This window comes from Lepisosteus platostomus, chromosome 7 (assembly GCF_059453375.1).
Source record: "Lepisosteus platostomus isolate fLepPlt1 chromosome 7, fLepPlt1.hap1, whole genome shotgun sequence".
NCBI lineage: Eukaryota > Metazoa > Chordata > Actinopteri > Semionotiformes > Lepisosteidae > Lepisosteus > Lepisosteus platostomus.
In genome coordinates, this window is record NC_142617.1 from 4,336,313 (window position 1) to 4,358,108 (window position 21,796).

General features: G+C 48.0%; 2 protein-coding genes and 1 non-coding gene across 6 annotated transcripts; all 3 read right to left on the bottom strand.

Moving 5' to 3' along the window:
* Positions 1-95: 95 nt before the first annotated feature.
* Positions 96-11,233, bottom strand: zfx (zinc finger protein X-linked). Of its 4 annotated transcripts, none has more exons than XM_088638636.1 (8): positions 10,775-11,233; positions 8,724-8,820; positions 7,390-7,854; positions 6,944-7,093; positions 6,284-6,421; positions 5,298-5,432; positions 5,009-5,152; positions 96-4,696 (listed from the first exon to the last, which is right to left on the bottom strand). In XM_088638636.1, the coding sequence occupies exons 2-8, from the start codon at positions 8,788-8,790 to the stop codon at positions 3,507-3,509; spliced, it is 2,289 nt and encodes a 762-aa protein (XP_088494762.1). In that variant the 5' UTR covers positions 8,791-8,820; positions 10,775-11,233; the 3' UTR covers positions 96-3,506. The 4 variants fall into 4 exon arrangements, with proteins under 4 accessions (XP_088494762.1, XP_088494764.1, XP_088494763.1 ...); XM_088638638.1 differs by having other exon boundaries at positions 7,390-7,851; positions 10,775-11,232; XM_088638637.1 differs by lacking the exon at positions 10,775-11,233 and adding an exon at positions 10,126-10,392.
* A 1,557-nt stretch (positions 11,234-12,790) lies between these two features.
* On the bottom strand, positions 12,791-21,601 carry eif2s3 (eukaryotic translation initiation factor 2, subunit 3 gamma). The gene is made up of 12 exons (XM_088638666.1): positions 21,339-21,601; positions 20,582-20,645; positions 19,640-19,767; positions 18,355-18,476; positions 17,901-17,995; positions 16,727-16,885; positions 16,162-16,296; positions 15,476-15,570; positions 14,730-14,874; positions 14,456-14,625; positions 13,423-13,595; positions 12,791-13,116 (listed from the first exon to the last, which is right to left on the bottom strand). Exons 1-12 carry the CDS (start codon positions 21,405-21,407, stop codon positions 13,053-13,055), a joined length of 1,419 nt encoding a protein of 472 aa, XP_088494792.1. The 5' UTR covers positions 21,408-21,601; the 3' UTR covers positions 12,791-13,052.
* Positions 17,322-17,427, bottom strand: LOC148657934 (U6 spliceosomal RNA). Its single transcript, XR_015940667.1, has one exon. It is a non-coding gene; the product is annotated as a U6 spliceosomal RNA (small nuclear RNA).
* Positions 21,602-21,796: the final 195 nt, after the last annotated feature.

The window sequence follows — 21,796 nt, forward strand, 5'->3', positions numbered from 1 at the left end:
ATAAACATTTATTTTCCATACAATATTTGTCTGGAAATATTTGTTGTTACCTTTAGTAATGTTTATTTTTATGTGTTAAAGGAATATTCATCAAAGAAAAATACTCTGAACTTTATTTGCTTTTCTCTATACAATTTTTCTCTTTTACAAATATATCAATTACATCCATTACAATTACACAGTTCTGGCTTTGTCTTAAAAGCATACACCTATAGAGAACATTTTAAGAGGATCTGTGTACAAAAAAATAACTTATATACCCTAGTTAAAAAGGTGAACCAACACAAATGAAAACTAAAAAAAAATATAAAAAGGAAACAGCAGGAAATTAAGGTATTTTTTAAGTGCTGAGCAACCACCATCCTCCTAGGCAATTTGAAATGAATTGCTAAGTTATATGACCTGTGTGCAGCACATTTTGTTCCAGACGGCTGGTGTAAATACTCGTGTAGCACAGCTAGCACAGAAAAGTTTTGGCTTGCACGCTTATACTGAGGAAGGAAAAGAGGCCCAAGGTGGGCTCGTGCTCTGGAAGGGACGCTGGCATGGCACAGAGTGGACACAGACCCACGGAGCCTCTGGGGATGCCAGTTACACTAGCCCAGCATGTCTCTGGGAGGCAGGCAGGCAGAAACGTAGAGCACCTGGGTAAAACACACATGGACACAGGGGAGAACACGCAGACTCCACACAGACGGCCTTCCCAACCGGGAATTGGAAGCAGGAAATGTGAGGGTGCAGAGCTGACAGGCACCTACTGCTTCCTACACACACACTTCCTACACACCCAAGGCCTCTGCAGCCTTGGGGATCATCATCTGCCATTTTTATCTTCTTGCTTTGTTCAGAGCACTCAAACCTGCAGCCCCCTCCTGAGCAGAGCTCTGCCTCTCCAAGCAGCTGTCTGGGGTCAGGAAGCCCTCCAGCCACTTCATACAAAGATGTTTTTTTTGTATATTACTGAAGCACACATTCTAGCTGCCAGCTGAAATCAGGAATTCATCGGTTGTGCAGCTTGCAAAAAAAAAGTAAGTGCCTGCTCAGCATTAATACAGTTCGTGTAATGTCATGGCAGTATGGAAGGCAGAGTGAGCTTTACAAGAACGTGTCCCAGTGAATTTCAAGCCACACACATTCATTCACCCACCAGATCACTCAGAGAACTTTAACAGAACTGCCTTTATAAACAGATTTAATGTCAACAATTAACATTTCTTAAAATATATATCAAGTAAAATTTCTTATTCTTACTCCCCCCCAATACAATCCAAAACATTCCCACACCAAAAGCCAGCATGTATATACACATTATGAAAATATGAAACTAGGGAACACTGGGTCCAACACTGCAACTAAACAATCACACACAACAGCGTTTTGTTTTCGCTGCTGCAGACAGCACACCACCGTGGAGTTATTCACATTGTAGAGAGTCCCCGAGGTCATCCAGTAAGGGCGTCGGCTCTCGAGGAAGAAAAACTTTACTGCAAACATGTCAGAACAACCTTAGGGGATGCAAACTAAAACTATTTCAAATCTAATTTTAATCAGACATGAAGGGGTTCTTCATTCACAAAGCCAAATCTCAGTGTTTGGATGTCCAGGAAACACAGAGCTATGTGAATGTGTTGGCAAAGTAAGATGTGCTCAAAACGTAGACTGAAATATATTGGAAGAGAGGCATAAAACACAGGAGTGCAAGACCCCCATTTACTTCTACAGCTCAAAACAAGAGTCAATGCCCACCCACCAAATTTAAAATAACTGCTCTATTTCAAGACCTCAAGTTCCCCTTTAAGCATGAAACAGAATTTGTGACATGCTGTTCACTACACAAGGGAATCCTGGGAAATGCAGAGTAGACAGCTTCTCATTTTGCTTTTAAAAACAACCCACTTCATCCGAAACAAAAGGCAAACAAATTTCAAAGACCTACTGGAGAAGACCGCCTCAATGACATTTTCTCTTCTAGTCCTTGCAAAATAATGCAATAGCCAATCACAAGCACAGCACAGCACAGATGAAAGAACCGAAACATCCCACTCCAGCTACTAAAGTGATCGCTCCACTAAAGCAATCAAATCAAAATGGAAGCCACATGACCAGCTGGTTTTAGGCCAACTTTCCCACGAAATCCTACAACTTCGAGAGAGCGCAACTGAAGCAGCCACACCTCGTGCTCCTGATGAGCTCCAGCTGCACCCCTCTGGCAGGCAGACCCCCGTTTCTGGAGGTCCCGCAGGGGAGGTGCTTGAACTTGAACCCATCTGCCACAGTTCTCAGAGATGTTCACCATGGGGAGGTCAGGAGGCGTCACTGGTCACGTCAGGGTCTGGGTGCAAGTCGGATGTCTGGAAGCAGGCCAGAGCACTGTTCGATTCGGAGAACGAAGAGAGGACAGAGGAACACTCAAAAGCTTCCAGTGTCCAGACTGCGGACATCTGCAAAGTTGCCCTCACAGACGTGAGAGTCAGCTCTGTTGGTCACAGGATCACCGGTCATGTGGATTCAGTGCTGGGGTCTGGCGGGGGTCTGTCCAGTCGTACGAGATGGCCAGCGCGCTGTGAAGTGAGACGCGCCAGAGAGCACAGGCGTGACCGCCATTGCAATGCTCAGCATCGCTACAGCCTGCATCAGCCTGTGCACGTGCGGCTATATCAGCGGCCCACAGGGAACAGAACCTGTCCCTCAGAACTCCGCTGAGCGCTCGTGGATCCTGGATTCAAGGAGCCCCGCTCAGCAGATCAGTCACAGCGCCAGTTTGTTCCTGCTGACTCTACAGCCGGACAACGACAGACTGTGGCACAACGTGCCAGCTGCCTTTCGCCTTTCCATTTCTGGAAAGTGCAGGCTGCTGCAAACCCGCCGCACAAACCCTCTCTGTGGGCCGTCTCCACGCGCACTTCCCTCAGCGCACACCTGGGTGGGAAAATAAGCCCCTAACGCATCTGTGGTCGGCCTGCTGTATACAAGACGAACGACCCACGTGAAGTGGGACCACCGGGGAACCCACTACTTCCCCACCACGGGGAGAGCAAAACCGACATCACAACTAAAAAGAATCTGTCAACATCCCCTACTTCTGTGAGCACTATATATATATAATCTACACAAAGACACATATGTTCATACTTAACACGTTAACATATCAACAACAGCGGTGGGCATAAGGGAGAAGAAGAAAGAACTAAGAAGCATGGGAAACAACGGAGCAAAGAAAGTCACGGAGGGTTTCAGTGAGATATACCCGCACCGAGAGGTAATTCATTTCAATTCTAGTCAACAACCCTGGGGGAGAACAAAAAAACGGGGATCTTTTAAGGTGCAAAACACTTGAAGCCAGCTAAGTGCTCTCTCTGCGATCTCGGATCGACCCTGTGTAATGCTTGAGGCCCTGTCAGCGGGCAGCTCATGGGGCAGGGCCCTCGGCGCCGCGCGCGAGTCGGCACGGGGCCGGGCCGGGCCGCCCCGTTCCCAACATGAGCACGAGAGCCGGGCCGGCCCCCTCAGTCCGTGGGCACCATGTCCTTGTGGTGCCTCATGATGTGCTGGTTCTTCTCGGAGGGCCGGCGGAAGCCCTTGGTGCAGTACTCGCAGCGGTGTGGGTAGTCCTTGGTGTGGATGGAGATGACGTGGCGCTTGAAGCCCGAGGCGTCGCCGGTGCTGTAGTCGCAGTACTGGCACTGGTAGACGCGGCGCTCCCGGTGCGCCTTGCCGCCGGCCTTCTTCAGCTCCCCCCGCGGCCCGAAGGGCTTCCTGCGGCGCCTGCCGGGGTAGGCCTGGTCCTTGGTGTGGACCGAGAGGATGTGCCGGCTGAGGACGAAGGGGTCGGAGATCTTGAAGCTGCAGTGCCGGCACTGGTGGACCTTCTTGCTGCGGTGCGCCGCCATGTGCTTCTTGAGCTCGGAGGGCCGGTGGAAGCCCTTGCCGCAGACGTCGCACTTGTGCGGGTAGTCCTTGGTGTGCACGGAGATGACGTGCCGCTTCAGGTCGCTGGAGTTGGAGCTCTTGTGGTCGCAGTGGGCGCACTGGTGCGTCTTGGCCTCCTCGTGGCTGAGGGCGTGGTGCAGCAGCTCCTCGGCCTCCGGGAAGGTCTGGAAGCAGCGCTCGCACTTGTAGGGCATCTCCTTGCTGTGCTTAGTCTTGACGTGCGTCTTGAGGTTGGAGGAGTCGGCCGACTTGTACTCGCAGTACAGGCACTGGTAGGGCTTCTCGCCCGTGTGGGTCCTCATGTGCTTCTTCAGCTCCGAGGGGTGCCGGAAGCCCTTCCCGCACTCCACGCAGATGTGGGGGAAGTTCTTGCTGTGCACGGCCAGCAGGTGGCGGTTCAGCAGGCCCTGCTCCGCCGTCTCGTAGTCGCAGAACTTGCACCTGTGCATCTTGGTGGCGCCCTTGTCCCTGTGCACCATCTTGTGGGTGTAGAGCGCGCCGGCGTGGGAGAACTCCTTGCCGCAGTCCTCGCACTCGACGGCCTTCTCGGCTTTGCCGGTCAGCTTGTGCACCTCCATGTGGTTGTGCAGGCTGGCCTTCTTGTTGGTGGTGAAGTCGCAGTCCGTGCACTGGTACTTCTTCTTGTTCAGCACCTCGTGGTGGTTCCTCATGTGCCTCCTGAGAAACCCCCGGGACTTGAACTTCTTCCCACACAGGACGCAGGGATACACGGTCAGGGGCTGCCCGTAAGGCCCGATTATAATGGCTAGAGGGGGGGAGAGGGAAGAGGAAATCAATGGAATGGAGATATTTTTATTCCCCTTCATGAACTGCCCTACACAACCACAGGATTCATTCATTCAAGAATTTATCGCCACAGCAACCAGCTGCACGGAATCAGGTTTGGCAAGAGAATAACAAACAGCTTCCCTCCAACACATCTACGCAAACCACCCCAACGCACACCAGACAAGACAGCAATGAGCAGTGCAAAAATCTCACAATCGAAGAACGGAGAGGGCAGTAACTGGTCAAAATGCGTGAAAGTGCCAATGGAAACCCTGCTGCTTGATAATACCTGTCTGGAACTGCCTGGCATCGATCTTCTTCCGGCGTTTGGTCTTCTGCTTCGCCCCCTTCCCAGCGCTGGCGGACTCGTCGATGTGCAGCAGGGCGCTGGCGGCCCCGTTCCTGTTCTCACAGGCCTCGCTCTCGTCGTTACCTGTCAACGGGACCCAGGGGTGACACCAGGCAGCGAGCCGGCGCGGACGGGTCCGGATTTAATAACCATCACGGAAACACCTGGACCGGCGCCATTCCCGCAACAGACTCTCGCGGGACGGGAAAAGACGCGCGCGCACACTGACCGTAAGCCGCGGCCCAGGCCACGGGCATGAAGTCTTTGCTCAGGACCGTGTTGTCGTACTGCTGCTCGTGCGCCATCGCCTCCTCTCCACCAACGACCACCTCCATGTACACCTCGCCCCCCACCTCAGCCGCATCTGGGTAAGAGAGACGGGGGGGGGAACATTATTTGCATGCTTGGAATTAAAGGGGCCGTGCTCCAGGGGCAGTAAATGCGATCAAGCGTGGGTCGGGTGTCAGGGGTTCGAGTCTGGCTTGTGGCACCACACGCGGCAGCGACTCAGCTCAGGTCCCTGGTGAAGTGCCCCCAGGATGAGTCCGCTAGGGTACTCTAGGCACTCCAGCTCCGCCAACCACCACCAGCGCTGGTGCATTAGCTGCGCGGCAGGTCGGGTGACAAATGGACTGTGCAAGCGGGCACCTTGCTCTCACCCAGGCGAGTCCGGCAGTCGATGCCAGAAGAGCTGAATTTTAACAACAGCTGGCGATTCCAAACAGAGTGGATGTACAATAAGCAAACGTCTGGAAGAACACACCTTCTGGAAGAATCAGGCAGCCATGCTCTAGGTTACAATTAAATCGGGGTGGGATTTTTATTTTTTTCCTCTCCTTTGTTTTAAAATAACTATTTTCACAGTAAGGACGACAATCAACAGTATGTGCTTGTCTTGTGTAAGAACACCACACGACAGGCTGTAAATGAGAAACAGTCAAATTGCTTGTTTAGTTGTTAGTAACCAGTACCTTGCCTGGCCCTGATGATAGCAGCCGACTATAAACCAGGGTACCCAATCCTTGCTCTGCAATAGCACTTTCCAGCAGGATTTATAGGTCTGTCTAAATCGCCAGCATAAGAAGAACAAAGAAACACTTCAATAAAGCAAACGAGCTCAATTAGGCAATTAAAGGCTCAGTTGGACTAGACTCCAGGACTGGATTCGTGTGCTCTTGCCCTAGACCGCCCTCACTGAAACACTCAGGCACTCACTGAGGTCTTCTTCATCGGGCTGGGAGCCCCCCACAGTCACGTACAGCATCTTCTCTCTCGGCCCGTGTCCCGACGGCTCCAGCAGCCCAACGCCGTGCTCGTGCTCCGCATCGCTCTCCTCGATGTCCACCGTGCCACCTGGAAAACCCACAGTACAACTCCGTGTGCAAAGACACTCAAGCCAACTGGCCGTCCACTGCTCTGCCCACATGAGCCCAGACCTCACTCTCTGTTGAAAAGATAAAGGGGGCTCGTCTGTGAGGTGTGGTTACCTGCCACTCGGGTGGAAATGTCACACCAGGGGCAGTTTTCGAAAAGAGCAGGGGTGCCCTGGCCAAATTTCCCCCCGGCCTCTACCAATCATGGCCTCCTAATGATCCCCGTCACTGAACTGGTTTCATCACTCTGCTCTCCTCCCCACTGAGAGCTGGTGTGTGGGGAGCGGACTGCTGCACAATGGCAGCTATTTTGCATCATCCAAGTGGGGGCTACACACTGGTGGTGGTGGAAGGGATCCCCATTACCCGTAAAGCAGAAAAGCTCCATATAAGTGTAAGCAGTTAATAATTATCAACATCAGCACCCCCAGCTTTTATTGAACATCCACACCCGCCCCCAGCCAATTTCTCTTGGGCAGGTAGTAATCCTGGAGTCCCTTACCCAGGTCTTCCTCCCCCGACTCGGCCTTAAAGATGTACACCTTTATAACCTCCCCCCCGTCCTCCTTGGGGGAGGGCGTCTGCTCCTCCGCCCCTGCGTCCACGGCGATCTCTCCGCTGCCGTGCTGCACAATTTTATCGGCCTCGTCCACTGGAAGCCAATGGGAGACACAGCAGGATATTATTTCTTCACACAACGGTCTGCACGCATAAAACTGTAGACATAAGGGCTTGTGCTTGCTGATACAATGCAAAACTCTTCAACTCTATTTACAAGGCACCTGTCCCCATTACTAAGATAAAACGAATAGTTTCTCTGCTTTTACTGACATCTAGTGCACAGAAGAGGGTAAGGCTCTGAAATGGAGCTGAGGTACGGCTCGACTGCTTCCCAAACCCCCGTTTCCTCGGACTCCTTCTCCCAGCTGCCTTCCTCCGGGAACTCACGGGATATCATGAGGTAGTCCCCGCAGGTGGTCCGGTCCTGCTCGGCGTCGATGGCCCCCGCAGGGTCGCATTCCGACACCAGGACCTCTTCAGGAACAACGTCCACCTGCAGAGCCTCCACCGGGATGTCGGCCAGAGCGGCGCCGGCGTGGAGCACCACGCCCCCCGCCTCCGACAGGCCTCCGGCGGGAATCACGCAGGCCTCCGCGGACACCCCCGCCGGAGCGCCGCTTCCCAGCATCTCGTCCGGGATGAGCACGGCCCCCGGCCCCTCGGCCTCGGAGCACTGCACGTACTCGGCCACGACGTTCTCGATGGCGTCCTGGATGACCACCGGGTCCAGCTCCTCGGGGCTGAAGCCGTGCACGGCCACGCCCGCGCCGCCCGCCTCCGACACGAAGACGGTCTCCTGCACCTCCACGACGATCTCGCCCTCGTCCGCGTGGGCGGCCGCCTGCATCTCTGCTGGCGAGAACCAGATCGGCGTCGTCACGGGGACGGCACGGCCCCCCACCACGGTGCTCCGCAGGCTTCACAACCTCTAACAGGCCTGGGAGGCTCACACGCAGCAGGACAGCTCATCAGGTGGGTGAGGGCCTAGAAGGCTTTCTGTGTACAGCTGGAAAAGCTTGTCGCCCCCACATCTTCTACGTCTAAGCCCTAGTCTCTGAGGTTTCTAAATCCACTCTGGACAAACTCCAGTGTGTCCAGAATCCAGCAGCCGTCACGTGCAAGCGATCATGTCACCCCTGCCCTGGAGTCCTTGCACTGGCTTCCAGTCAGGTTTTGTGTTTTCAAACCCCTCAAGCTCACCTATAAGGCTTCATGGGTTGGCACCTCAGTACCTGAATGACTGTCTTCCTGCTCCCCACTCTGCAAACTGTGTTAGTCTGATTCTGGTGTTCTGGTCTCCTGTCTGTCCCCCAAGCCCATTTACACTCTATGGGTGAGAGGTCCTTCTCCTGCTGCAACCAAAACTCTTATTCTATCCCGAGGATATCAGAGAGTCACCCTCCCTAAACTCTTTCAAACCCAGATTCAAAACCTTCTTCTTCAGAAGGGGTTTTATTTCATCAGTTCTTTGTCTTCCCCTTCCTGCATTACGTCTGCGTTCTAAACCCTTGTTTTTAATTGTGCTCATTTTGTTACCTATTCTCCTTGTTAATTATCTTACTCTAAGGCACTCTGAAGTTACTTTTAAAGGTGCTATACAAAATAAAGATTATTGTCATAATATTTAAAGGAAATTGAAAGGTTCGTTAAAACTGGGATCAAAGTCACAAGAGCAGGACATCTGTCAGCTATAAGAAAAAACCATTAATATGAAGAATTACCTGACCCATCGAAAAAGATCTTTGGCTCTTGTGGATGCAGTGCCAGCCCAGTCACATCTTCATCCATTGTCTTGACACTTCATTTGTCAGTGGGATCCTAACAATACATTGCAGCATGATTTAAAATGAATTAAAGCCTAGCTCAAATACCGTAAAAAGAAAGCTATTTCTGCAAACAGCACTGCGGTATTTTTCTACATAGTACAGAAACACTAAACTATATGGAAAATCAACACTAGTGACTAAAAAACTACATTACTATAAAATTAGCATGTTTTTCTATTACATTAAGAGGCAAATGAATGGCACGGCACATCGGTTATTTACAAACTGGTCACAAACTCTTGGAACTGGAATGTATATGAATTATGTCCTGCAGTTTCAATCATATATTCACTTGAAAAGCTACAAATGCTTAATAACAGGTGAACCCTAGAAGCTCTAGGGATAGATCCAAATGAGGCAACTGTCCCTTTTAAAAAGTTGAATTAGAAGACAGTACAGAACAATCTGATACACACTAGTGGAGAAGATCTTTCAACACCACAAAGAGAAAATTGCTTTAACTTTGCAATAGGCCTATTATGTCCATTTTGGGGTAATTAACACTGGGGCAGCAAAGGGAAAAATGTACCATAGTGGGGTTTTTTAAACATTAGTAAATAAGCATTAGTTAAAAGAAACAACTCCAAAGTTTCAGAGGAGCCTGAACTTGAAGTACCACTGAACTCGAGTATCACTGCAATAAAAGTACTAAATTAAGGTATGTAAATGTTTTCCTCCCCTTTACCTATTTATTTTTCCACCTATTTATGTATCACATACTATTATTGTGATTTCATGTGATTTTATGTGACTTATGTACTTCTGTGGGAGAAGCCAAAGACAAATGTCCACAGTAGTGGGCAATAAAGCATCTATCAAAGTCTTATCTGTCTTTTATCACTAGAGGGAGTTCTTCTGTAGAACACATTAACTAAGTCCGAACCTAATATACATATGTGAATGGGGAATTAACACTGTCCCTGTGTTAGTGGCATGCACGAAATCATTGGATCGAACCAATTGAATTGTTAAAAATATTCATATAGGGAATGTGTGCCTGGCTGTTGAAACTAATATTGGATTCATGAACCCATTACTGAGAACTGTCACTGTGCTGTTAACCTGGCAAACATTTGTAAAATCGAACTATAACTGAACAATATATTATGAAATAAGATCTCATATATTTAAAAAAACGTTACGAGTCCACATATATGACAGAATGCCCAGGTGCACACAAATGACAGGTAATGTCACCTGTCCATACTGTAGCAATTAAACTGAAACTGCAGCTTTATTCTATCCAGTGCAGCAATGTTGTTAGTAAACAGGTTGTTAGAGGTATACGTTCACTGACGGTGGAGGAGACCTCCTTATTAATAACAAGTGTAGATGAAGTCGCTGGTGACAGCTGGCGCTCAGATCATGTCTGCCCCCGCCCACACCGCCTGTCCAAACGGCTACGTTAGCAGATGCTCCGGGCCCCCTTCTGTATATTCCTTGCATAGGCTGTAAAACACGGAGCTAGTAAAATGGCGCCTAATCTGCTCCTCCTATCACACTTCCGTAAAAAAAAAAATAACAACAACAAAACCCGAACACGATCGCCATCTTGGTTTCTCGGCCGGGGCCTCCGCTCTCTCCGTTCAACTCAACCAACCGACTTGTTTTTTTTTTTGGCCAAACAAAAAATAAACCCCCCACCTTGAATAACACTCAACACGTCTACTGCCCCCCTCCCATAAAAAAACATCCAGCAATTAAAAGCGGTCCCCGCCAAAACAGACTAAGATGAAACACTCCCGCCCCCTCCTTTCCTCGGAAGAGGCCTACCTGCGGCCTCCTTGCGGCCTGGGCCTCTACGCTAAGCCAAGGCCAGGCCCGGAAAGCCCGCGTCGTGCTTTTGGAAAGAAACACAAAATACAGAAAGGGCCAAAAACTCGCATTTCACACCTAAGAGGGAGGGGGTCGTAGCGCAAAGCACATCGGCGCGGTGCGAAACATACCAGCAGTGCGGCGATCGTGGCGGGGTGGCGTCCCCTGGTCCTCTGGCTTTCCCGAGGCCGTCGCGGCTCCCCCAGACTCGGGCTGGGCTCTATCGGGAGCTGGTGTCGGCGGGGCGGGCCGCTGAGGCGCAGGGAGGGAGGGGCCGAGTCTCTCCGAGCAGCGGCCCCCAGCTCCGCCAGCCCCGCCGTCAGCACCACGTCACTGCCTTAGAGCCGTAGGAAAATGCGGAAGGGGATTGAGAAAGCTGCTCGGCGCCGTCACTCCGGGCAGGCCAAGGCCGGAGGGCTGCTCTGCATTATTCCCGAAAAAAAAAAAAGGAACCAGCGAGACTGATTTTATTTTTACAGATCCGTTTTGCGGCTTTTCAAGGCCTCGGAACAATTTTCTTGTTTTAATGTATTCCCTGTGACAAAGAGTTCATGCGGTGATTTTGTTTTAATAAACCGGTGGGAAGGCCACGCTATTAACGTGGAATTTTCCGTAGATGTTGGTAAAACATTTTTAAAAAGCAAAAAAATATATTATTATTTAAAGGACGCGTTTAAGTAATGGGTAATAAAACTATTTAATGTTAAAATAGTAATACAATCGTATATTTATGGGTCTAAAACGTTTTACATGGTTCCAGTTTTCCGTGCATTTAAATTATACTAACACTAACGTGTCACGAATTTAGGATTTAAAACATTTAGGATTAAGTGCATAGACGTGTAATGAACTGTTTAATATAAATGGTCGTGTAGTAAATAAACTACGCAGATGTTCTTTTTTTATCCGTATTCTTTTTAAACCCATTCTTTTATTTTGAAAGTACTCTTAATTCCCCAACTATAGTAATCATATCCATTGCATTGCGTCTTTTGATCAACTTTTAAATAAAGTGTCAGTGTTTGCAGTAGTCTTGGAGAAATCCACCGAGGTGATGTAATTGAATCACATATCAAGAGGTTTCTTGGGGTTTAATGTTGTTTCTTTTCAAAACGTTTTTTAAAATGAATATATAGCATATGTAAAGTGACCAGCTTACTGATGCTTAAACTGTTTCTCAGCCAGGACGAAATCCCATCACTATGGTTCCGCTGTATTCACGCCATCATTTGCATTACTTTTTCGTGCTTTGTCCTCATCTTCCCTGCAACATCACCCTGTCAGCCTCAGACTAATTTAGGAGACTGATTGCACTTTTTTTTTAAACAAGGGGACTCCTTTCGGCCCATTAAGTTCATTCCGATCTCAGGAAGTTATCCAGCCACTTTACATAACTCAAGATCATGCCTTAAATATAAATATTTGTGAGACTGATATAAGCTCTTCAGATTTTTGCGGCTCATGATTCTGGAATGACCCAGGTGCGGAATGAAATAAGAGGCGAGTTATGAACACACCGAGTTATCATTCAGCTCTGCAGCCCAGTTGAGTGCGTTTAAGAATCCGCCCTCACCAGCAAGTGCTGCTTACAGATTTCTGTCGTGTGCAAGATCGTTTGCTTTTGCAACACACCTAAATACCGTATTACCAGACAAATCATGTTTTAAGATGGCGAACGCTCTTCTTAAACAAGACCCTTGGCAGTTTAAAACGTTAAAACGTTCTCCGCCTTTTAAGAAAATAAATAAGATGACGGCTCCAATGCATTAAGATAAACACATAGCATTTCAGAAAACAGAGCTCTGTCAACACCCCCAACCTACTTGACTAAACACGCCTCTCTCTCACCAGGTCTAAATTAGCCGATTCCAGGTAACTTTCATTTTAGAATTAATACAGAAAACGGCTTATTAATCAACAGGATTTGCAGAAGTCCACCAACACCTCCTGAGAAGGCATCAAATGTTACTTAAACTAAAGGCAGTTGCCCTATTACAGTATTTTGTGTGAAGAAAAAAAAAAACATTGGAAAAGAGCAGACCTGTGGTTTCCGAGTTAGAGTTTTATAAAATTTGATATTAACATCCATTATTACCAAAAAACACCATCCACGTGTTTATTATAACAGAAGACCAAGGCACCAAACATTTGTTCAAAAGATTTTTTTAATGGATTTCGTTGATAGGTGTTGACATACTATCAAACCTCTGTGATCCCAAAACTAACCTCTGTTGTATGTATAAATTATGCAAATCTGTTATGGGAGTTAAACAATTCCATTTAAAAAGCAGAACCCTATGATTCCAGTCCAGACAGTCAGCTTGCATTCTGCGGAGAGCTCCGTGGTTCTGAACAGATGACTTGGGTGGTGTGTACGTATATATATATTCAGCCGGTTAAGGCCACGCATCAGTCGTCGTCCACCGTGGGCTTGATCGTCACGCCTCTCCTTATCTGGCCCCAGCCGATCAAACTGGTAACAAAAAAAAGCAAACAGCCAAAGAGAGATATTAGAGGACTCGCATTCGGAGCATGCAGTTATGTCAAAAGCATGTTAACTACTATATGGCTAGTAACAATAGCGTACTTGCTGGTATGGTTATGTCCTTACAAAATACTTCTCATAAAACTATGAAACATCTTTTATCAAGGCTGCAGGGCACTCACGCAGCTAACAGGTGAAGAACCCCCTCTTCTTTCAGGGGATCTTACGGAAGGTTTGGTACAGTCCGGAAAAACAAAAGAGGTTAAAAAGAGGCAGGAGGTAAAGAAAACTCACCGCCAGTGCTTCTCCACTCTCCGGCTGAGGGCGATCTTCTCCCCCGCCTCGGTGCAGACGGGATTCGTCAGCACGATCTTGGCCAGATCGGCCTTCACCGCGCTGACTCTGCCCCCAGTCGACAGCGAGCCGATGTTCACCATCAGCACCTCGTTCTTGGACAGCTTTTGTACCTGAGGCCGGGGGGGGAGAGATTTGATTTTCAATCATAAGAACACAATAATGAACAAATACTAGATTCTGAGGGGGGGCGGCTTCTCCGCAATTTAACTGCGCATTCGAGACGAGGGCAGCACACTGCTGCTTGCTGTGTGCGCATCCCAACATTTCACACCACAGCAAGGATGACCAAAATATCTCCAAAGCACTGCTAGGCTGTGTATGAGAGGCTGCAAAAGTTAAATACTTGGGACACTAAACCTAAAGGAGTTTGTTACAAAAACACTAAAGGTTTCACAGACCACTACTAGCACAAACAAAAGGCTGCTTTCAACTCGTAGTGCTATAATCAGTTTCCACACATGGGATATACAAAGATAACCTGTCAGTCTTTGCCACTACAAGATGAGAGTCTAACCAGAACTGAAAACAGTGCAGCTGACCCTTCAGGGAGAATTCTTGATCCAGACTAAAAACCTTTGGTATACGCTGAACTTTTTCCAAGTCATGATTTTAATCCTTAATCTCGCCGAATGCTTCCACGACTTACGATGGTTAAAATAACGAACTGCTAAATCAACCTGATATTGCATGTGGAAAGAGTTAAGCAAGGCAGAAAGAAGCAGTCCTTTTTGGGTCAGCCTTGTTTTGGCGAGTTGTAATAAAGTGTTAGACAGTGGTAACGCGATTGAGTTTCTTAAATATAATTTATCTGGAAAATCTTTTTTCCCCGGAGGGCTCCCCCTCAGCTCACAGCAGTTCAGAGCCGGAGATACGTCTTCATTCCTCTCCTGTTTGATCTTCTGTCTAGGCCTGCTGTGTGCCTCTTTGTTCAACGTGCTTCACTACAGGAGCCTCACACAGCTTCACACACCTTGGCCGCCTTTTTGTCCCCCTCAGTGCGCACGCCCAGCAGTCTGCGCAGCAGGAAGAAGGAGATCTCCAGCTCGGTGAAGATCTCGGGCAGCGCCCCCACTGCGCCCAGGACCTGGCCCACCATGCGATCCGCTCGGCACAGCGTCGGGTCGATCTTTGTGCCCACACCTGCGACACAGTGAAGCACACGGTCAAATCATCCCGCTTCTCCCAGCCCCGCCTCTCGCACCCAGAGCTTCAAACAGGCAGGAATTAAAAAGAAGTATCCGCACCGATCAGGCCCCCAGGGGCAGCATACTGCAGGTCGTTGTGCTCCGCGAACAGCGAGACGATCTTGGAAAAGATGGGTTTGCACATGAGCTTTCCCTCGTGGTCCTTTGACACGATGCCCGGCCTGACCTCTATCTCCTGACCCACCTGGAAAGAGAAGATCAAGACCGTGATCAAGGGGGCGCACAACCACTCAAGGGTCTTTTCCAGACCTTGTTGATGGCCCTGTAGCCAGCTTCATCTAACACAACGTGACAAAGAACTAAACTGATCACATTAAGCCAACAAACAGATCGATTATGTAGTTAAGGCACTCCAGGCCACCAAAACATTTACCCCATAACGCATTGGCTTTCTAGGCCTGGAAGCTAACTTTTTAAATACTGCTGCTATCCTCAGCAGGGTAGAAAATGCGTTATTCCTACATAAAAAAGCCTTTAACTTGAACAGGAAAAAAAGATCACAGCTCCACAACACTCTTTCTCTTGAACAATCAAGAAAAAACAATTAAAGCTCTGTAGCCTGGCGAGACGAGAAACAATACTGCAAGGAATCTAGATCACAAACACCATAGTTGAAGGGTGATACTGAGCATTAAGTGTGACTTTAAAGGAAACAAGGAAAAAAGAAAAACTCACACAAATGAATAAAGGCGCATAAAGAGATGCAACTGCAACATGAGAGAATTTGCTTTTCCGTCCAGTCACAGGGTTATATAAACGCACCAACGTTAAAATTAGAGTCTCACCTTCAGGACTCCTTTCAATATACTCCCTCCGGCAACACCACCCTTGAGGTCGTCCACCTCACAGCCCGGCTTGTTCACATCGAACGACCGGATGACTGGCAAAGAACACAGAGCACAGCTTAGAGCAAGGTGAACCCCCTAGCACTGGTATCGGAAAGGAAAAAAAGGTTTGAGAATGCCCGACAGCTTCCATCTCCAGCCCAAACCTACCCCCGAAATCTGCCCAGTTAAGATCAAAGATAAGACAGAGGAAGACGGAGCGAAATATTCAATAACGATTTGCATTAAGGGAAAAATCAGTATATTGGAGTCTGAATTCAGACATCTCTGCAGTGAGTTGCTCCTAATCTCTCTAGATCAGGAGTCAAACTCAGTTCCTGGAGGCCTGGCGTGCTCCGTTGTTTTTTTTTGCTGGAACCTCAGCACTCATTTAAACAATTAAGTTAATGTTCTTAAAATGGAAACAAAGAGGATTTATCTGAAGGTCTCTTCTAGCTGATGACTGGGGAAAAATGCACATTCGCAGAAGCACCGTTACCTAACTGCACTTCAGAACTCCTTCAGAGCCATGCTGAAGTATTGACAACTATGCTGTTAGCTGAATCATTAGACCGGCTTTATAACGGAGCTCAGATGGAACAAAAGGCTCTCCCAGAGGGTGGCGGCGGCGGCGGGGGCGTCTCTACCGATGAGCCGGGGCTCCGAAATGAAGTCGCGGATGGGCACGGGGATCTTCTTCACGATGTATTCGCACACCACCTCGATGTTGTACTTCAGCTGGGCGGAGATGGGGATGATGGGGGCTCCTTCCGCGACCGTGCCTGGGAAAGGAAACGGCACGTCCAGTCAGGGCGGTCAACGCGCAGAAAACCAAGCTGACCTCGAGCGAGAATCGACGCCGCGCGCGAAGCGGCTGTCCCCGCGTGGCCGCGCAGGCTACTAAAACTCACGTTTAGACAACCCCTTGACAAAACAAACTGACAGGGAGTTAATCAATCAGTCCAGCAGATCAGTTCAGCTCACTAGCATGTGAATCAATCTGTCTCTAAATTATCACCACATGTTGTTTTTATTCTGAAAGGCTTAATGCAGAAAACGGTCTTGGGACATTAGAGGAATACATCCAGACTCAGCGGCCTTGTGTAGGGTGATCTGAAGACGGCAGGTTCAACCTAAAGAACTATGACTCGGTTTGCAGAGGCACAGATAAGACGCGTGTCCCGATTCGGGGGGCCGGAGGCCAGTCCTTACCCTGCACAAACGCCAGGATCTGCTCATACTGCTCCTTGGCCTGGCTCTCTTTCACCAGGTCGATCTTGTTCTGCAGGATCAGGATGTGTTTCAGCTTCATGATCTCAATGGCAGCCAGGTGCTCAGAAGTCTGGGGCTGAGGGCACGACTCATTGCCAGCTGGGAGGGAGAAGGAGGGGGGAGGATGTAAAATAATAGCCCGATGGTGGATTTAGCAACATTCATTTCTTCTTACCATTACAAAATATCTTTAATAACAATGCAGTCACCAGTAAGACGGAAAACGTCCTGAAAGCCAAATACTGCCTAGCAGTGGTTCTCTGTCCTGGTTCAGGGGGACCTTATGTCCACTGAACTTGAACTTGAGCTTTATTGCCATATGTAACCGGTACAATGGAATTCATACTGACAGAAAGTCTCTCGATTGTTAAAACAAGCGCAAAAACAAAGTGCAGACAGCGCATCAAGACAATAGACAAACAGTAGACAATGTACAAGTAAACAGTTTGAGTGTAAACAAAGACTGGAGATGTGCAATAAATAAATAAGAAATCATAATGAGGTAGATGGTATAGGTGTGGTCCGAGGGGCATGAAAAAATATGGAACACTTCACGAACTTGCGTGTCATCCTTGCGCAGGGGCCATGCTAATCTTCTCTGTATTGTTCCAATTTTAGTATATGTGCTGCCGCCGAAGCAAGCAGTCCACCTGCACGCTTAATCACTAGGGCTAAGGGGTGCCTGAAACCGGTCTTTTTCCTGCACAGTGTTTTATAGATCATGAAGCATGGAATACCTTAAAGCACAGAAGACTATTTCCAGCAACTTCTACACACAGAGCTTTATGTTCTCTCCTCAATTTGCTAAGGGAGCAACTTCTTAATTATTTCTCACTAAACCGCTCGTAACTGGAGATGATGCACAGACACAGGCGACAAAGACCCTGTAACAGACATCTCCCACAGGGAGTCAGTGTCTTTTCTTCTGGGTAGTTTCAGCTCACACACCTGAATAAGAGCAGCCCCAAAAGTCACTAATCAGCACAGGGTTCAAACAATAGTGAGCCCAGGTGATTAAGGGACCAGCTGTTACAAACCCCAGCAGAGGTAGGTATTCCAGGACCCAGACTGAGGACCACAGCTGTACAGAAGACAGGATGGAGGGAAACGTTACCTATCAAGAGCAGAGCGGCGTCCATCACAGCAGCCCCGTTCAGCATGGTGGCCATGAGAATGTCGTGGCCGGGACAGTCCACGAAGGACACATGCCTGCCGGGGGAGGGACACCAAGTTCAGCCATGCTGGGACACCACGAACAAAGCAAGAGCTATAAAAAAACCTCATCACGCTGAATCCAGGCAGTCTACCGCACTGCGTGCAAAAAGGAGATAACCTTAAACCCTGCAAGAGTCTCCAGAAAAATAACACACACCAGCCAAGTAAACTGATAACACTATATGCAACGGCAGTGTGTGAGAGGAAGCTGGAGACAAATGAGATCAAGGTTACAGCAGTGGATGAAAACCACCTGGATTTGTACTCTCCTGTACAGGCAAAGCAAAGAGGACTGTTCTGCGGTAAGATCAATACAGCTGTGTTGCTCCCAGGCTGGCCTGCCCGTCACTGACCTGACCAGTTTGAAGTTGCCCTTCGTCCCTGGGATATCTGTGGGAAACTCGTCTGGAGTGCTGCTGCCACATGACCGGTAGCACTCAGGCCTGGGGCAGTTGGGGTCGTCTAGCTTGTAAACCTGAGAGGATGAAATGAAAATGTCTCACTTTCACACTGAAGTACGCCTCTGTAAAGAACTGCTCTGGGACTATAATCGTGCCACGCCATGCTATAATTTTAAAAGTTTGAAGGACTTTGAGAAGGAGCTTATTACGGCAAAATACAACATAAAAAAAACGTACATTTCAACGGGAAAAAAAAGAATCGCAGCTCGTTTTTTAAAAAAGAATGTCAAGTCTTTTTCAGACATTCAGACGATCACAACACCCCTTCCGCTGCCCAACATGACAAAACAAACAGACTAAAATAACTGCATGTTTGAAAAGTACTAGGAAAGGACTGGGATTCCCAGTCTCCCTCCCAGTCCTGGAGTAACGCTCTGTCTGTTACTTTTTGTTCCAATGGACACTTAATCCCAATCTGCTTACTTGCGCAGGCTTTTTGCTATACAGCCAGGCCGGAATTTTAAAAATGCCTGTCTCTTCCGGATTTTGCCCAAGCTCAGTAAGCTTTTTTTAAATATGCTTTCAGGTCTTAAAATGCTGGATGAAACTTGGAATTGGTATTAACCTTGTCCTAATTAGCGACTTTCAGGACAGCCCCTCATTCAGGTGCGTAAGCTCATATATAACCAATTGGGCATTAATAACTTTATCTATATAGCACCTTCCAGACCTTAAAATGTAGGTCACAGTGCTTTATGGAAACATAAAATGATAAAACTTAGAGGACACATCACACAAATGGTAAATATAAAGCAATTATGACAATCCCTACAATAGCAAGAGCAAATACAAAAAAAATAAAGAGACAAGCCAAAATACTGACTCTGTGACACTGTGGGAGATAAGGAGAGACGGCATCAAGTTCTGTGCGCTGACGAGGTAAGACATTTGGATGAGCTGGAGTACTTGTGAAGCCAAGGACTAAGTGCAGGAAAGTCTAAACCAACAAACACCAGTTGCAAGCACTACTTAACACTAGCGTGAAAGGGGTTCAGGTAGAGAGCCGCATGAGCCCGCGTGTGTTAAGGGTCATTCAATGCTGAACTCAAGGTTGCGAGTGTTTCAAGGCCATGAGGGAACAAGAGCCAGCAGATACTGGGGTACCATGAGACAGGGGCTCAGAACCACCGTGTTAGGCCATCCACCATCACAATTAGCCGTCACACACCGCTCTCACCTTTGCATTTGCGTAGCCAAGCTTGATGGTGATATTCCTCTCCAGCTCGTTCTTGAACCTGACAGTGTGAACGCCCGAGATCGCTTTCACAACTGTCGACTTCCCATGGGCTACATGGCCGATTGTACCTAAAGAGGAGAGCACAGGTCAGGCCCCCCTAATCAATGCCACCCAATAACCCACGTGATGTAGAAATCATAGGTCTTGCCCAACCAACTTGTTAGATTACAAGTGATCAAACAATAAAAGTAATAGATACACACAGGGCAAATAAGGCACTGCCCTGAGATTTTCAGAAGGCTTCCGATAACGTTCCTCCTAACCTAATTCTCAAATGCAGGCAGCAGACATTCAGGGAAATGAATCTGGATTGAGAAGTGGTTATTAAATAGAAACACAGGGCATGAAACAGAGGTGAACAGTCTAAGCTGAAGTGATGTAATCAGTTGGGGGTACCGCCAGGGTCTGTACTAGGACCAGTGCTCTTTGGACTTTATATAAATGATCTATAAAGTTAATAAACTAACAGAGTTTGCAGATGATACCAAACAAGTATATACAGTTAAAACTGAAGAACTTAATTCCAGGAATGTTCTATTAAAACAACTAAAAAAGATTCATTTAGAATACTGTGTAAACATTTGGCTATGATATATGAAAATACTGCTACTCTGGAGTCAGTCCAGAAAAGAGCAAGCAGAATCTGCTGAGGCTCAAGGGAAACTCCTATACTGACATACTGAAAGAACTGAAACCTTTTTCATGACAGAACCTACTACAAGTAATCAAAAGCCACAAAAGGCACTGACCAATTAATAATTACATTATTAATTAATTGCCAACTAGAAAGCAGGCCTGTAATGTGCACCTGTTGGTGCTTATTATTACTACAACCTACAGCGTGTTAGGGTTTCATCTACCTGGACAGATCCAGTCACTTACCAATGTTAATTGTGGCTTGCCTACTGATGATTTCTGGCGAGAGAGGAGTTAGCTTACCCACATTCTGTAAAAGGGAGAGATGATTAAACCGTCTGTCAACACAGAGACAGTCATTTCAAAAAGAACGACAAAAAATAAATGACTTGCTGGCTTCTGAACAGCGGATGACTTGGGTTTTATAGACAGTGAGGGCAACACAGTAGGTGACACAGCTTGTGAACAGAAACCCATTTCTATCCTTCTAAAGAGACGGGGATCAACCCGTCTGTTTTGTTGCTGGCACATTATTTAAATCAACGATAACTTCTGCTCCGCAGACGATGAAAAGACGGGCGGTTAGGACTCTACGGATTTGGGTCTCTGGCGTACACGTCTGCGAAAACAAACGCCGAAAAGGACACTATTGTTAAACTACCCCCTGTTCTCTGAACAGCAACGGAGTGATCGACACTGGTCGAGCGTGGCATCCGTGCTTTTTCACACGGAGTTTAAAATCCCAAAACAACGGACCGCACGATGTTAATATTTTTTTTCTGTTTTACTGATGCCCACACCCAACCCACGCCGTCTCCGAGCTGCCGTAGGGTCCTGACTGCACCGCTCTCGTGTGCGGCTCCGCGACGCCGGGTCTGCTCCGGCCCCGGACACCAGCCCCTCGGCCACCCAACCTCCCCCCGCCCCGCTCTCGTCGGGGCTATCCCGGGACGGTCAAGACGGCCGGCGCCCGGCTCCCATTCACAAAAAGGCTGGCACTCACCAGAGTATTGAGATCTTGCCTGGAAAGATGAGGCTGCCCCAGCGTTACTCCTGACTCGTCGCCCGCCATCTTGAACGAAAAGGGAAATGTTGTAGTCCGAGGCGTTTGCCTGACTTCCTGTTTTTATGGAGGAGTCCTTAAGTCCCCTACTTAAAAAAATAGGCAAAATGTCTTGGGTTTCCTTCACTCCGAGGTTAAATGCGAATCAACCGGCGCTCTTTTTCAGGTTTGTAGGATATGATGATTAAAGCAGTTTTATTGCAAAGGGAGCGCGGGTCCTTCGGTTGAGGGGTGATGCAATATTCTCAGTACGTCACGGAATACGTCACTCCGTATGGTTGTGGACTGATGGCAGTAGAACAGTTCTGTGCATAAAAAATGAGAAACCAAACAAGGCACACAAAGTCGGAAAAAAAAGTAATCTGGCGTAAATATACAAAACCACCTTTTAAATATGT

What these genes read in the sequence shown, in the direction of transcription:
- zfx (XM_088638636.1), bottom strand. Translation starts at nt 8,790, where the DNA reads ATGGATGAAGATGTGACTGGGCTGGCACTGCATCCACAAGAGCCAAAG. An exon ending in GTCGGGGGAGGAAGACCTGG is followed by an intron (nt 6,422 to 6,943) that starts GTAAGGGACTCC and finishes TGGGTTTTCCAG; the next exon opens with GTGGCACGGTGGACATCGAG. An exon ending in TGCCAGGCAGTTCCAGACAG is followed by an intron (nt 4,697 to 5,008) that starts GTATTATCAAGC and finishes CCCCCCCTCTAG; the next exon opens with CCATTATAATCGGGCCTTAC.
- eif2s3 (XM_088638666.1), bottom strand. Translation starts at nt 21,407, where the DNA reads ATGGCGGGCGACGAGTCAGGAGTAACGCTGGGGCAGCCTCATCTTTCC. An exon ending in TTGGCTACGCAAATGCAAAG is followed by an intron (nt 18,477 to 19,639) that starts GTGAGAGCGGTG and finishes TCATCCTCTCAG; the next exon opens with GTTTACAAGCTAGACGACCC. An exon ending in AGAGTGGAGAAGCACTGGCG is followed by an intron (nt 13,117 to 13,422) that starts GTGAGTTTTCTT and finishes TTTTGTTACCAG; the next exon opens with TTTGATCGGCTGGGGCCAGA.